Source organism: Acyrthosiphon pisum, chromosome A1, assembly GCF_005508785.2.
Source record: "Acyrthosiphon pisum isolate AL4f chromosome A1, pea_aphid_22Mar2018_4r6ur, whole genome shotgun sequence".
Lineage (NCBI taxonomy): Eukaryota > Metazoa > Arthropoda > Insecta > Hemiptera > Aphididae > Acyrthosiphon > Acyrthosiphon pisum.
In genome coordinates, this window is record NC_042494.1 from 33,242,354 (window position 1) to 33,260,007 (window position 17,654).

The 17,654-nt window shown below is 28.0% G+C and overlaps 1 protein-coding gene across 1 annotated transcript in view; it reads left to right on the plus strand.

Moving 5' to 3' along the window:
* LOC100159243 (feline leukemia virus subgroup C receptor-related protein 2) overlaps positions 1-17,217 on the plus strand; it is a 23,709-nt gene extending 6,492 nt beyond the window's left edge. The window contains exons 2-7 of the mRNA XM_001949128.5: positions 4,227-4,451; positions 9,237-9,378; positions 9,505-9,725; positions 9,788-9,891; positions 11,937-12,050; positions 16,704-17,217. Coding sequence (XP_001949163.2) covers positions 4,227-4,451; positions 9,237-9,378; positions 9,505-9,725; positions 9,788-9,891; positions 11,937-12,050; positions 16,704-17,001 — 1,104 coding nt within the window. The 3' untranslated portion in view covers positions 17,002-17,217. The remainder of the gene's footprint in view (positions 1-4,226; positions 4,452-9,236; positions 9,379-9,504; positions 9,726-9,787; positions 9,892-11,936; positions 12,051-16,703) is intronic.
* The last annotated feature ends 437 nt before the right edge of the window (positions 17,218-17,654 follow it).

Sequence of the window (17,654 nt, forward strand, 5' to 3'; positions counted from 1 at the left end):
CCCTCAGCCTAGGTTGCCATACGTCCCGGTACACCGGGACATGTCACCACTCACCAGTTCATGACTTCGGTCCCTGTGGTCCCACTAGACCCTACAAAAGTCCCGGTTATGTGTAAATAATATTAGTACCAATAATTATATTAAATTATATTTTTATAAAAATGGTTACATTTCTTTCAAAAAAACTGATATATTGGAAAGAAAACGTAATTTAATTTTGATGTGCCAAATGCCAATACTTATATGCTATTCCTGGTCATAACTCTATAATGTTGAAAGGATATTTTCACTGATAATGGCCCAGTGGACAAATGAACGTAACCGTCTTCAAGTAGAAACTGTAGAAAGTAATGCAAATTTAATCTCAAAATAACTTGTTCGGAATTTCATACGTATGCTATGGAAAATCCAAAGCTATTGAAATAGGTGATAAAGTCAGAAAAATATAATATTTCAAAATAAATAAATAAATATTATTTTATTAATCAAATGTATCATCTAATTTAATTTCTTTCATAATTCAATGCTATTATTATTTTATACTATATATATAGACCCAGGTACATTACACCGTGTTCTAAATTTTATAATTAAAAAAAAAAAAAAAGGTTGATTAAATTATTTTTGTAAATGTCCCGGTCGGTACTTGAACTTTTATGGCAACCCTACCTCAGCCTACTGGCTACGCCACCCGTACGAATTGATTCCCGGGTCATTATATGTCACAGTATACTGGTAATGTCATTACCAGATACCAATTTTTTAAAAAATGTTATACATTTTTACCAAATTACTAAATTTTTTCAATAATAATTTTTTACCTAATTATTAAATTTTTTAAGAATAATTTTTTAGCGAAAAATTGAATGATTTTCAAAATATGAAAAAACTGAAAAGAACAACATTTTTGAGAAACTTGTCAGCCAACTTCCTCGTAGTGTTTCTTGGGTTAGGCTAAAATAGGCTGAATATTTGACTAAATATATTGAAAATATTATTTAATGACCAGGGAATCAACTCAACGGTATCAGTGCAGGTAAACAAGTACCCGGGAATCAACTCGTACGCAGCCCATTCAACCAACATGTGTATACAAAAGTAAAACAGCACATGTCATCTATTTAGGATGCTCCTCGAGACAGTGCATATCCATGAGTTTAGTATATGACCTATTCTTAGTCAGTTGGTATCGTTTTCTTTCTTCTGTGCTAATGATTGTTCTGGAGAATAGTAGGTTTTATTTCATTTAATTTGGTATTTCGTTTTGACCAAAGGATTTGCCTAGATTGTTTTGGTATTTAGATGTATTATTTGTTAATATCGCGCCTAAAAGGTGATGAGGGAAATGTTGCCTGCAGCGGTCGAAGATGCTATATTATTGGCGTGTATGTTGACTTTTTCGATATCTTCGACCGACCGGCGACCAGTGATCTGGTATCCACAAGACTTTTTAAATTCTCCTTTGGTGTGATTGGTGGAAATTAAGGTGATAAATATTCTTTGCTTTACATCATTACTCATTAGATTTATGTGTGTTTGCAATACTTGCAATTGTGCTTAAAGATCAACTTAGAATGATAGGTATTATCATATTGTTTTTCAATAGCAGTTTCTTCATCAGTGTTCAGTGTATATGGATCACTCTAGTGTAGTAGTGTGAGTTCGAATGTTGTTACTTCTTTATTTTATACAATAGCGATACCACATTACATACTTTCTATTTTCGAAGAGTATGATGTATAATCTTTTAAATTTTAATATACCTAGTTTATAGTGACAACATGTTTTTGAAATCTTGTATGTATAAATGAGAGTTATAGTTGAGTTTCTGGGTAGATTGACAAGAATGATATCAATATCCTTGCGTAGTCCATGCGGAAGAATGCTGGAGACTTCGGATGTGGGGATATTTTTTAATTTAATGTTGTTTTTTCGAAATTGGCTTGCAAAGAAGGACATGATTAGACGGCGGATATAATTTTGTTACTATCAAGTTTAGTGGCAAACATCATTGCAATTCCTTGATGTTTAATATGGAGTGGCATTATGATGGTTATTTGGCTGTATTAAGTAGGTAAGCTGGTGTTTGGACTGGACTAAAAAGTTCTGGTTGCCGTTCTTGTTCCAGCGTTATTAATTTTACCTACATATCTAATATTATTTTAATTATATATTAGGTATGTACTATTTGCAATTTAATATTATGCAACTTTATATTATATAAGTACGATTTATTTATATATATATATATAAACTTTCAAAAGTATTTTTGCTTTTTACTTTAAATTTTATCTGATAGTCAAGGTATCTTATCTTTTTAACCAGTACCTACCTACCTAAATTACAGTTAAAATTATTACTCTTTTGACAATATATTCATTAATAACATACGCATAAATAAAAAAAAATCAATCGTTAATGTATTATAAATATTACCATAACGTAGTACAATTCTTAATATATATAAAATCCGACAAACATGCAAGACACATATAATAAATTTTTATAAATTTAAAAATTGTTGATTCATATAGTTGCGCGTTTAGTAGTATCTAATGACTAATAGTAGCACGAATTTAGCGTGAAATCTACGACTTAACATTAATACGAACTAACTTTAAGCTATTTAATTGGTCGAATTTGTTTAAGAACAATAAACTATTTAAAGTCACACACTAAAATATAAAATAGGAAACTATGTGATAACGAGTGGCCCGCAGGCACATACCTTGTAAAGTCTACAAAGGAAGAAAATGAGTTACAAATTGACGAAGTTTTAAAACTGCACTTCAAGTTTCATTATACCCATAAGGCATAAGTCATAAGTCATAACTCATAACTTACAGTTTAATTCGAGTCTCCATGAAATAAAACTTATCAAAATATTTGATTTTGCTAAAAAAATATTGATCGTGTTTGAAAGAACATATTATTATAATTTATTGTAAGTAAACTTTTTCACTAATGAAATATCGAAAAAGCAAATATAGTTTTATGATTAACCAATGATCACTTAAATGCTGTATTGAGAATTTTCACATCGAATATCAAACCTTCTATCAGCAAATTGGCTGATAATAATCTAATTCAAAAATCACATTTACTTTGTATTTTAGGTTTCTAAACATAAGTTTTGAACACCTTATATAGTTATATCCTTGTTCCATCCGTCCATTAGTTACGAGTACATAGTAACAATAATTGTTTGTATTAAGATTTTATAACCCACGGTTCTATTTAAAGTCTATTTGCACTAGCCAATATTTAAAAAAAAAAATCAAAATATGAGTGTTTGATATAGATTCATAGTATTCAATATTAAAAAAAAATATTTACCAAGTATAAAGGTTACCAAAAAATTATTTTATTGTATAATATGAAATTATATTTTATTGCGTTGTATTAAAAAACATTAAGAAACTAGAAAACTAGCACGCTCGCAGCTTTCCTAACTTGTTTTTTTATATAATTTTGACATTTATTATTAAGTATTATAACTTTGTTTATATATAGCTTGTTAAATTATTATACTTAACAGTTAGGAACTTGATATAACTAAATTTGATATGACAATACATTTTTGTTTAAAATAAAATAATGTATATTCAAATTGTGATCCGTGAACAATTTTAATTTATTTTTTGGCCCTTGACATCAAATAGGTTACCGACCCCTGCTGTAAACGAAGACCTGCAACGGTCCACATTATACAAGGCAATCAAATATTTTAAATTAACAAATCAAATGCTGTCAGGATGATCAATCGACTACACAATTTAATTATTTAACCTCATACAATATAGCTGATTTAATTATACCTTATTTGATAAATGTATTTTTTATACACTTAGTTTCAGCCCAACAATATTTTATGTTAAATATTGTCGTGTAATTATTTAAATAACAATAGATATAAAACCCTAAATAATATTTTTTTATAATAATCTCTAAATTTAAATTCAGATTCATCAAGATATCCATCATAAATTAATTATTAATTAAATGTTCAATAATCAGTGCAAATTTCACTTAAGTATTTGCTGTTACTTTTTGACACCTGGTATTAAATGTATAGGGAATCGGAACAAATGAATAGGTATTTTGGAATATTTCAAAATTATAAAATGGTTTAACCGATAATAACTAAACGCAGAACGTGTATTATACCTATATACTAATATGTACGAGTAGACTTTGTCACATATTTGCTTGTAATTATGTTTTAGGGTCTTAAAGTGACGATGGTGATGGGCGCTGCCGGCACATGTCTGGGCGCATGGATTAAGGTTTTTTCTGCTGTGCCGGGTCGATTCATGATCACGCTGTTGGGACAAGGTTTGGTGGCATGCTCACAAGCATTCATCCTGAGTTTACCTTCCAGATTAGCAGCTGTTTGGTTTGGATCTACCGAAGTCTCCACCGCATGTTCTTTAGGAGTTTTTGGTAACCAGGTAAATGTGTCTTAACCTTTTTTTAGAATGGAGCAAAAGTTTGTGAGACAGTTCATAATTCAATATGCTGATAAAAATAAATTTAAGATTAAAAAATTATATTTTTCATATTATCGTGGATTTGAAATCCATTACAACCTAAGCAAATAATGTTCAAAACATATTTCGAATACCGACAGCTTAGATAAATATTTATAGTCGTATTGGTGCAACCATACTACAATACCACACATCAATAACTAGTGACTTGTCAAATATTCACAAGTACAGGGTGGGCCATCGTGTTTTCAGTGAAGTTGATATAGGAGCATGGGGAGGGGATACAGTGATCCACACTCTATACATAATAGGTATTGTGTTAGGTACCTACTATATAATACAATTCTGAATTCATATAAAAACTATTTACAACATAACACAGATACATAGTTACCTTCTATACTCAATGAAAATGTGTCATTAATATTATACCTGCAAACACACAGTAATTTCACCAGGATCAATAACCTTTTCTAAATCTCAATAGGCTAAACGGCTAAATATCTACATATCAAAACAATCTGTAATAAAATGACAATGCCATAAAGTATTAATTTTACATTTATTATTAATCTAGGAGTCAACAAATGCAATAAATTAAAATAACAAATACAAAGTACCAAGAATTAAATTTTAAAAATGCACTTGTATTTAAATACTAAATACTACTTACTTATATTATATTGTAAATACTAAATTATACTGGACCCTGGTAAAAGTTTTTGAATTTTAAAATGTACATTTTCATTTAATATCTAAAATGTCCACTACATTTCTTAACACATAATTAATTTAATAATTTTAAGAATTAATGCCATCATGGAAATAGTCTAAATATAGTGAAACAAAATATTCCTCGGTTTACAATGGCAATTAATAAAAAAAATCTTTAAATTAATTCACTTTATGAAATAATATATTAAATCCATCCATAAGAAAACTGAGGTTAGGTGTTCTGCTGTATAGTTGTAAGTTTCAAGTGTACCTAGTCATTGAGTAGGTCACTGTAATGGATGACTTAATTTAAATTCAATGATAAATCATTGTATATGATGACAAACGATTCTGAGCAGAGACGGTCTGTCAGTCTATAATTTATATATATGTATATTGCTGTTTGTAATTTGTATTCTTATATTAAAACAGTAGATTGAATTTTTGATTATGTGTCATATTAACCTATAAGTTGATTTTGAAAATTGTATGTCTCTACAGTTATTTTTTTTTAGTTACAACAATAAAACATAATTCACTTCATCGAAATGCGGTATTGCGTAAGAATTATCGTTTATCCAACATTTTAGATTCTCAACAGAGCGATGAATGTATTGATTTTACAATGATGTGGGTGTTTTCTTTGTGTCTGTCATCAGGTCTTAGCACAGCCCCACTTAGAAATTTTAAGACCCGGGGCTAAATTTTTTGTGGGGCCCCTTAACTGAAATTATAATTTTTTTTGCTTTATAATTTTTTTATACTCAAATTATTTTTCAAAATTATAATAATAAAAATTAAAATAATTTATACCATTTGTATATATAAGTAATTATTTTTTGTTGTTTGATATAAATAAATCGTATATGACTGTATTACATTAATATATGGTGGCCCTAATTATGTCTGCAGCACCCCTATCCCTCCCCCCAAAGTAGGGCTCTGCAATTTTGAACAATAAAAAAACTTCATTTTTAAACTTCAGCATATTTTCTGGTATAAAAGTGAATCTAGTTAGTACTTTGGATCGTCAAAAGTAAAAATTCCAAATAAGTCCAAAAGCGTCGGCAAAAAACAAAAAAAAAATAAGGAAAAACAGACAATTTACGCAAACCTAGTTTTCGATATATCTAATAGATTTTGTTTTTAGTTGTAGCTCTAAAAAAAATAACCAAATACCTATACATGACATTTTCACCAAATGATTATTTTATCATTTTATATATATGGTAAAATTTTCAAATAGTTTGACTCGTTTTAATCTATTAATAGACATTTTTAATTTTCAATTTTTTTAAATTTTTTTACTATAAATATTATCAATAAAATTGTTTTCATTTAATACAAGGCTTCTCTAACTATGTTTTGGACAAAATTAGATATTTAAGTATGTACTAAATATTTATGTATGTAATTTAATCATATAGGATATCGATTTATTTTTAATAAATATTTAATACCAAGTATAATTATTCAATTAAATAAAGGTTAACTGTCATGTTATTATAATTTATGGACCTTTAATATAGGTAAACAAAAATATTATGCTACGAACACAAGATAAATAACATCCTGTTTATCTAATCTAGTAGGTAAATATTTAATTAATTACACTACAAATCATGACAAACCGTAAGTATAGGTACCACTTGCTACTTACATTATTTCTTGACTTTGCTGCATTATCTTCCAGTACCATTATGTAGTTATATTTTCATAAAGGAACCTTTGACAGGATGTTACCAATATCCATAATTAGTGTTAACGACATTGCCCTCGTAACGGTAATGTATATCTGGTTAAATTAGGTCCATTTATATTAAGTCGTGAATAGGGGGACAATATATAGAATTGGATCCACATAACTATAATATGAGCACCTAAGCCGCACTACCGTGTATCAATAACAAAATCATATAATGTGAAAAGCAATACATTTGTATTAAATGTGTGTATGGTTGCCTATTAACTGTAAATAGTTAACTCCATAGGCGCAAATAGGGGGGGAGGCTTTAGGGGCTAAGCCCCCCAAAAATGTCCATAGCCCTCCCAAACATCTCCTACAAGCTTATTCAATATTGTCAAAGTAAAGCCCTATTAGCCCTATTAGCCACCCAAATCTCAAACGCTATTTGCGCCTATGCTTAACTCTGTTATCGATTTAGAATTATATGAAAATATTATTAGAGTTGAGAAAATCAATACATTTTTAATTACTTTGACTTTATTTATATGATTACCTATAGTATATTCATTATTAGAATGTCGTATAAAATTACATCTGTTATAATATAAATAGATTTTTAGATACTGTTATAGTGAAGCTCGTAGACCTTTGATTTTCACCCATACTATAAACCGATATTACAGTATAAAATAACAGCTAAACAATTAAATTTTAAAAGTTTTTATTATTCTATTGAATAATAGATAAAAATTTTAATTAAATAAAAATAATAATTATTTCATATTCATATCCTGTATGTATTAATTTATTATGCAATGTAGTTTTTTAGAGTCTGAGCAGAACAATTATATTCTTCTTATAATTGTTTTATTAATTGTTTTAACCTGATGAATGAAACACTCATTACAGCAGTAAAAATGTTTCATCTTTAATTTCATGGCGGTCGGATTTTTTTTTTTTTTGGGAGGGGGAGGGGGAGACAAATTTATTTCAAAAAAGTACTTTTCAAAGTAATCGGGTGAAACAAAATAAAATACTGACATTTTTGCCCCAAAACAGATACAACAAAAAAAGATTTTGTTTTATTGTTGTCATAAAATGAATAACAGTTAAGAATTTATCATAAAATATTTAGGTATAGATATTAACATTTCCTAATATTTTTATAATTTTCAAAATATTTTGGCTCTTTATACTATACAATATATTGGCTTTGTATTTATAGATATTTGAAATGTTCTGCTTTTTTAGTTATTTTTGATTTGTGTATGATAACAATATAACATTTTTGTTTGTGAGTAAAATTTAATCAATGTTTTTCGTAATTTGTCTATTACCTGATTAAAAATATCGAATATACACACGCACAATTTTCGTGTGCAGTTCGAATTTTAACGAAATTGGACAATTAATGGACATAGATGAAAATTAACAAAATTATCTTTAACAATATTAATTGTAATTTTTTTGTAACTCAAAAAATTATAGTAGGGACTTGACATAATTCGCCATTTTGTTTATTATTATTTTCTCTGTGTTATAATATTATCAAAATATTTAAACTAATTTTAAATTATTTATGCCAAGAACCATTTAGGTACCTAGGTACTTACATCGTTCTACTGTTGTTTGGTACCTATTCATATACATAAGTGATAAAATATTATAATTATTATTATATAATGTAAGCGATATTATTTTGACATCTGCCAAAATCTAGCTCAACGGTATCTAAATCTGCAGTATTACTATTAGAAAAATAAAATATTGATTTCAGTACGTAGGCATTATAAAGTATATATTTTAGAAATAGAGGTGACGTACCATTTCTACCAGGAATTATTTTTTGTATGCAATGATTTATTGTTGAATAAAATTTAACACATCCATTATAATGACCTACTCAATGGTACATTATTTTTATTTTTAGCTTTATTTATTCTTTAAGAAGATAATAGGCCCACTGAACATGTTAGAAGGTACCTAGAAACCTAGTATGCAAAATATGTACTAGGTATATATTGTTGCTCACAATTAATTTTTTAAGACATTTGAAAATTTACATTGTTGAATACATTTTTCTATAACTAATATTATTAATTTTAAATTTATATTAAATAGACAAAATATATTAACAGGTATAAAATGTTCTAATATAATATATAAATAATATGTATTCATCGTTTTAAGGGGTGATAAATACCATAGCATAGACGGTAATATTATACACCTACTTGCATCTAAATAATATATTATAGGTACATGCGTGTATATAATATGTATATAATATTAACAAAGCAACTAAACTTATGGGTTAAAATTTAATCTACTCATTTTTTTTTCAGCTAGGAGCAGCATTTGGATTTTTAATACCACCGATGATAGTACAGGATAGCGACAACTTAGAAGAAATAGGATATGATTTATGGAAAATGTTTATATCCTTTGCTATTTTGAATACTGTAGTATTCTTCTTAGTTATTTGGAGTAAGTATTATTCACTAATGTGTGTATCTTCAAAATTTAAATTTGTAATTATTGAGTAAACGTTTTCAAGTTAAATAATATTTGTTAATATGTCTTAAGCCAAAACCAAACGTTATATTATTTCAGTTATACAAGCCGAACCACATATAGCCCCAAGTAATGCTCAAGTTGTACAAAGAAAAAAAAGAGACGACCCGGCAATATTACAAGACGGATTCATGAGCTCGGTTAAAGAACTGCTAAAAAACAATGGATACACTTTATTGCTTATATCTTACGGTATTAATGTCGGTGCATTTGTTGCTATATCAACTTTGCTCAACCAATTTATTTTGCTCTATTTCCCAGTGAGTAAGCTCTAAATTAAAATAACTCAAAGTAATTTGGTGCGTTTATCATTTTATTTTAGGGTCACGAAAAAGACGTCGGACGAATTGGCCTAACATTAGTACTATGTGGCCTAGGTGGTTCGATTATAAGTGGATACATTCTAGATAAAACACATCTCTATAAGTAAGACACTTATTATATAAACTAAACGTAGGTAACATTTTATCTTATACCTATATGTTTTATATAATTGTCTAATACCTATTACTTATTAGGTAGAAGGTACCTAGTATAATTATTACTCAATAACATTTAATCATAAATTAACCTCTGTACATGACCTTACCTCACGCCATGGTCGTATATATCAGCAAACACCAATATATTCCGAGAAATCAGAATATTAAAAATAAATATAGTAGGTACTATTATAATTAATTATTTTATATTTATATTTGTACAATGTCCACTTTTGATTAATAAATAAGGCTTAAAAAGAGCTCGTTTTAACAATCCTAACACATATTATAATAATCTCTTAATTAGATCACTGATTTAATTGATGTATCAGAGCTTGAAATCAAAATATATGAATTTTAAATGGTATTTATTTAATGGACCGTCTATAATTTTTGGGATTTGTTGAATTGTTGTAAATTTACTATCTATTCTTATCTTTGTCTGACGACTGAATTACCTTTACATTAATTTTGCTTTTCATTAGTACCAGTACCTACAACCTACGACAAGTTTTAGTCAATATAAATTCATTCTTCGTTCTAATCACCGATAATTTGTGATTCAAAATTTAAAAGAACATAATAGCATTACAGCAATATGTAATGTAATAATAACTACCTACTTATAATTTATAGTTAATAATTAGTTTCTGATTTTTATTCAAAACATATTAAATGTTATAGAGAAATAAAAATATATTGTATTTGTATATTTCGCATATTTTGGTGTTAGTAAAATGCATATTTTACAAGTTGTTATTGCATATAAGTCCTAGCCCTACTATATTGTATGATAAATAAAAAACAATTTAGTTTAGGAATACAATTAATGAAAAAATGAAACCATTTTTAGAGACTTTCGGGAAAATGTTAGGTCTTTAGTAAGTTTTTTTTTAAATAGCTTCGTATTTACTAATTTTATGATGATATACCCTACTTTTGAATATATATATATATTTTAATGAAACAATATAATAGAACATTAGAATATTTCAAATTCATTGACTTTTATAATTTTTTTTTTTATTGGTCTTGAAATTATAAATTTCTGCTTTGACTAGGTACTAAGGCCATAAGCATATTATTTGTATATACAATTACATTTTAATAATAACTTATTCAATTCAAAATTGAGAAAAAAATAAAAACAGAAGAAAACAAATTATGATTTTAAATAACTATGGAAGTTGCATCAATTTTATAATATACATAATGCCTATTTTTTGGGCATATTATGGCTTACACATCTGTAAAGTTAATCCAGTTTTTTTTTATATTTATCACTTACGAAAAAAAAGAAGATGTTTACTGAATACTTATTATTTATTTTCATTGCATACTTGCATTAAAAAATATACCTATATAAAATCTTGTAAATGACCATACCGAATATACCAGTTATAGATAATATTCGAGTTAAAATATACAAATTAGCATTGGAATTTGGAAGTTTCATAATATATTATGTATATTGATAAAATGCATTAAGAATAATGCTGTATTACTTGATATTAGGATGGTTTAAAAAAAAGCAGCCTAAATTGTCACCCGGCCCAGACGAGAATTGTACCTACCGTCCTACCTATTAATATAGTATATTTACATTTTAACAGTAAATATTTATCAATTCACTACCCAAACAACTAATTTAACTTATAAGTTATCACAAAAGTAACCCAAGTATAAAGTACTTGTATATATAGTTGACATCATTTATCTAACGTTACTGCATACCTCATCTTAAAATTCCTAATCCAATATGGATGTTACATGCATATTTTATTAATTACAATAATTAAAAAATTTATAATAATTTAATTCTGTTATATTTAATCTCGTGATGTAAATGTAAATATTACTGTTGTAAATATTGTAAGCCAATGACCTTAGTAGTTGCGGCTCAAATAAATGAAAAAAAAAAAAAATAATAATAATTTAACCCTATAATAACTTAAGAGTAAAATATTATAAGATGATTCATATTTACAGACAGACGACCCTGATGATTTACGGCAGTACATTGATCTCGATGTTGATCTATACGTTCAGCCTGTCGCACGGTCAATCTATTTGGATAATATACATTACGGCTTCGTTATTGGGGTGAGTTTGGTCGCCAGAAATAATCTATCACTGTATATTGTATCTTAAACAATAAAGGAATATAAGTAAGAATACCGTTTTACAGGAGGGGCATACAAAGTAGGGTAATATAGGTGATCTGTAGATCGAAACTTCACCGCAAATTTTTATTTTTATTCTAAAATATTACCTGAATTATATAGATGCATAATCAAAAATAAAGGATAAATAATATAATATGATATTTAAGGTTATATAACCGAATCGTTTCCGTTAATATATAAATTAAAATATACATTCTTATACATTTTTTTTTTCTTAAAATTAGTTGGCATATCGCTAATTAATTATATTAATAGTTAAAATTATATTCTAAAATAATAGAGTAACGGTATTCTTGCCGAAATAAATATTAATCAGCGGTTACCTAAATGTGAATCGTTACAATATTTGAACTTTATAAAATAATATTATTGAACTATTATTATTATTCAATCGGGTGTTTAAAATTTTAATTGATAAAATATAAGGAATTCTGTCCAAAGCATGTCTTATAAAGTTTTGTAAATTGTTTTACATACCTAAGTATTAAATTTGTATGATAGCCAATTCACAATAACTATACCTACAGCAAGTAGGACGTATACATCATTGTTTCAAAATGTGTTACTCAGTGGTATTACCATATTGTGATAATCGCCACGTGGATTTAATCATAGTTTATCTAATATTATTTAATTTTAATTTAATAGCTTTAGTTAATTTATCTTAAATAATTGGACTTTATATCATTTGAATGTTCTGAAATTCACAAATGCAATCAGTATAATATGTATTAGTTTTTTGTTAAATGTTTGTTTGTTTTGCATATATTATTAACTTTTTTTACTTTTTAATACAAGCATTATGAATTATGATTGTAAGCAGGAGGTGGAACTAGACTAGCCCCCCTCCAGAAGTTTAAAGTACAGGTCTTAGACCCCCCTGGCCCTCACAATGATAAGGTGCCTAAATGAGTAAAATCTAAAAACTTATATAAGTACAATAATTGTTATAATATTGTAAAGTGCGTTTTCAATATATTAATAAATAAATGTTAAATTAAAAAGCATTACAAAAAAATATTTTGTGCTAAAAGTATTTTAAAGGTGTCGGTGCCAGTATTTCCAATTTTCGAAATTTCTATGCTATTTGAATATTATGTTTTATATTTTAGTTATTGCCTTAATTATAATACTTTTCCACTAATCTACAGCTCGATACTTATTTAGACGGGGTCGATACAGTGTATTATATCAACGAAAATGACTTCAAAAAACTCTCACGCCCTGTAGAATTGTCGGATTTCGTTATTTTTTTTTTTTATCTGAAAGATGAGAAGTTTCTACAGGTCGGATCAAAGCTCGATTTTTTATTTTACTTTGAATAGTAGTAGAAAAATACGTTTGAAAAAGGACAAATATTATGCATTTTTCAAATGCATATTCCAGTTTCTATAATTATAGTTTTCAAAATCGGGCTTTTATCCAACCTACAAAATGTTCTCTACATTAAGAAAAAAAAAAAAAAAATTAACGAAATCCGACAATTCTACAGGTCGTGAGAGTTTTTCCTGTAAGACATGTTTTTGTACCAAAAAACGCACGGGCACCGACACCCTTAAACTAAATTTGTATGATTTTACAAACTTGCTATCATAACTTGGAACGATCATAAAATATAATGTAATATTAATAAAAACCCGGCATTGGCTATTACAGAAGTCGCATTGCGCGGCGTCTCTATTTCGATGAAATTATATAATAATATGATATTTTTTAACTAATTATAATTTATGAATATTTTTAGTGTCAATATCTCCAAATTGGCAGTCGCTAATTCACTCATTTTAAGTATTTTTGTATTTCGTCGCATATATTGAGTGCTTAAAGTTAAGCTTCACACATTTTATAATTATGTCAAAAAATGAATAGGGCTCTAGTACAGTAGTACCTATCGGTGTAATGAGCATATAACCTATAATAAAATGAATAGATGCAAATATGTAATTATAATAAAAATATTTCAAATATATTAACTTCGGTCACCGCGCTCAAAAAGTGTACCTAACTTGAATTAATATAATACAAAAATAAATAGTTATATTTAGATGATAAATAGCTACAAAATTACTATGCAATAGCTTTACCGTGGCAGTCCCCGAGTGGCTCGGTTTTTTTTCATTATATTTTGTCAATATATTATTATTAATATTTATATTATTTTTTAGAACTTTTTAAATTTTAGTTCGGGTTTGATCTAAAAATTGAATACTTTTTGTTTCGTGTTCACAAATCAGAACTAGGAACATAGTTCAAAAATTTAGGCCTATCCTCCATAAAATCATAATATGCATGATAATTTGTCATCTATGTAATATATAAAAATGAATATTCGTGTGTATGCAGTGTGTGTCGGGTGTCTTTAATGCATTCCTAAACCGTTCATCCGATTGCGATGGCATTTGGTACAGAGATAGATTAGACCTCTGGGAAAGCTAATTTAGAAAGGGTAAATTAGAGGTCCGACCCGGAGAGGTGCTCAAATAGCAGAGATTTTGAAATTTACGATGTTTGTTTGTGAATGGTTGCTATTGGTTTTAAATTTTAATAAAAATTATTATTATTATTTTTTTAATTGTTATTATTATTCCAAGGCGTTTTAAACGGTTGGACCGATTTTGTTGACATTTTTTGTGTGTGTTTGAGTGGTTCCCGGGATGATTTAGATTCACAATTGAACCCGGTAGGTCCAACCCGGGGAGGTGCTCAAACAGGGATTTTGAGATTTCCGGTGGAAATTTTTGTTTATGAATGGTTGCTATATTGGCTATAGGAGAAATAATTAGTATTTATTATTTTATTGGTTGCCATTGGTTAATTGGGCAGATCAGGTGCAGGTATGTATCAAATCAAATTTTCACAGATTGTCTACTTGATAATATGTTGTCGCACATTGTCCGTGATCCGACATAGTCGGTTTGCCTATAATGGGGAGGCTGAATTACACCCAAAAGGAGTTGAACAAACAAATTTTTTTTTTAAAGTTGTAATTCTTTACAAGCGTCGAAGTGAACGGGACCATCTAGTATTATATAAGCATAAAATATTTGTATATATGTTACCGGAAAAGATGATATTTATTCAATGTTGACAAATGACGATGACTAGTCAATAACGATAATACCTACCTGATTTAATAAAGAATTAATGTCAACGACTAGTAACTGATGACAATTCCTAATAAAAGAAGGCATTGATGATAAAATTAAAAATTAAATAATATACCTACTTATTATTTAGGATAAATCATAATCATAATTAATATTCTTTATTACATTGATTTTTTTTTTTTTGAAACCATTATTATTTCCTTTGTCACACTAGAATATTTTAATTTAAGTTCAGACATCTCAGCAGTGTTGTTAAGGAACGAATGAAGGAATAAATTCCATTAGTTTTAAAGGAACAGGAATGTGAATCAATTCCTTATTTTTAGGAATAGGAACGTAAGTATTATAATTCTTTTGTTCTTCTCGGAAAAGTGTAAAAAAACATTTGGGGAGAAAAATGTTGTATTTTTGTTTACTTATCATGTTATTAATCTACTAAAAAAATTATGGACAAAGCTACCAATTTTTTATTCACATATGACTGTGTTCTGATTAGTAATAATAACTAATAAGTTATTAGTTATTATACATTTACGAGGAACGAGGAAAAGAATGAGTTCCTTTTTTATAGGAACTAGTAATTGGACGAGTTCTTTTTGACATTAAATGAACAAGGAACTGAACGAATTCCTATTTATACTAAAGGAACGAGGAATTGAACGGATTCCTATATAAAAGGAATTTTAACAACACAGCATCTCAGGTATCGGCCTTCATGACCGATTTTTGTATGTGTAGAATGAATGATATCAAACAATACTCTTCATTTTGTACGTAATAAACTAATAAGTAATAACGCTCACTCTCTGTCACATTGGTTATGGTTTTAATAAGACTATAATCCTTACCGCTAATAGCAAGAATATCTTTCTTACGAATATTCCTATAATCTTTCGTACACTTTTTTTTCCAGCTGTGGATAGCGTGATTTTGGATTGTTTTATTTCTTCGATTCGTTCACAATATTCATCATTATCGAAAAAAAAAATTATTTATTTTCAATTAATAATAACTTGGGTTATTGTCAAATTTTAAGTGCGTTTCATTTAAATCCAGTACAGTACTATCTCATATCGGAAGTGTCCATAACGACACCTATAGTATTGAACATTTTTTATAAGTTACAAGCAATAAAAACGAATAACGATAGCATAAAACCAGATTGACCATACTATGTTCCACAATCAAACCGATCACCAATAAAGGTTTTTATATTTGTTTTAATACGGATTTATAACAGTGCCAAATATAATACGGAAATGTCAATAAAAGTAAGAAATATTCAACATTGTTTATCCTTTCCAGTTATTGTCAACAATGACTAGGTAATCACGACAATTCCTAAATTATCATCTTTTCCGGTAACATATACAATATGTACAATTGTACAATGTGTATTATAACATTTAAGGTTTAGGTACCTATCATATAATATAACTTATATATGACCATACATGATATAGGCTATTCATGACTGGATATCTACCCGTCGGCTACGAGTTAGCCATCGAATTGACGTACCCAATTCCCGAAGGCACGTCCAGCGGTCTATTAAACGGCGGAACCCAACTGATTGGCTTCATCCTAACATCGATTTACAGCTGGGTGTTTAGCACCATGGGTGATTTGGCGGCCAACATGATGATCGTCGGGTTGCTGGCTTTCGGGTTCTTGTTGACAATATTCATACCGGCTGATCTGAAAAGGCAGACCGCGCACAAAGCAAACAACGAAAAACAAAAATTGGAATTTGGACTTTGAATAATAAATATTTTATTATAAAAATTATTATATTATACGTAAAATACTTTATTACGGTCTTCGTCGATCTTCTATTGATAACGGATTCATTAATTTTTTTTAATTCTTTTAACAGCTTCAATTTTTTTTAATTCGTATTGGTTATATTTTATTGTTATACTACAATTGTACAATACTGTGAACATAATAATATTATATGATAATAATATAATAAAATAATATATTTTATATTATATGATAATATAATAATAACATAATATTATTATTATTATGAATGTATGACAAATTAACATATGCATAGGTACAAGTATACAACTATGCAAGCACGCCCGGGGTCACGGACAACCAGGCTAACATTTTCCTGCACCGAATTTTTGGAATTAGGATGGTAAATACTGTAGTGTATTAACGTTGGTATAATGTATAAATCGATAGATATATTTTATACAGAGCCGGTATCCATTAGGCGTCATTTTTTTTTTCTGTTGCACCCTTCTTCCTTTCACTTTGTATCATCCAATACGGTAACACTACGACTATATTATAATACGATAAATTATATATACGACATTACTCGTTTGAACGACCTCTGTTTAGAATCCCCAAATTACTGAAATTCTTCGGATTGTTAACGTTTTTAATCTTAAAACATG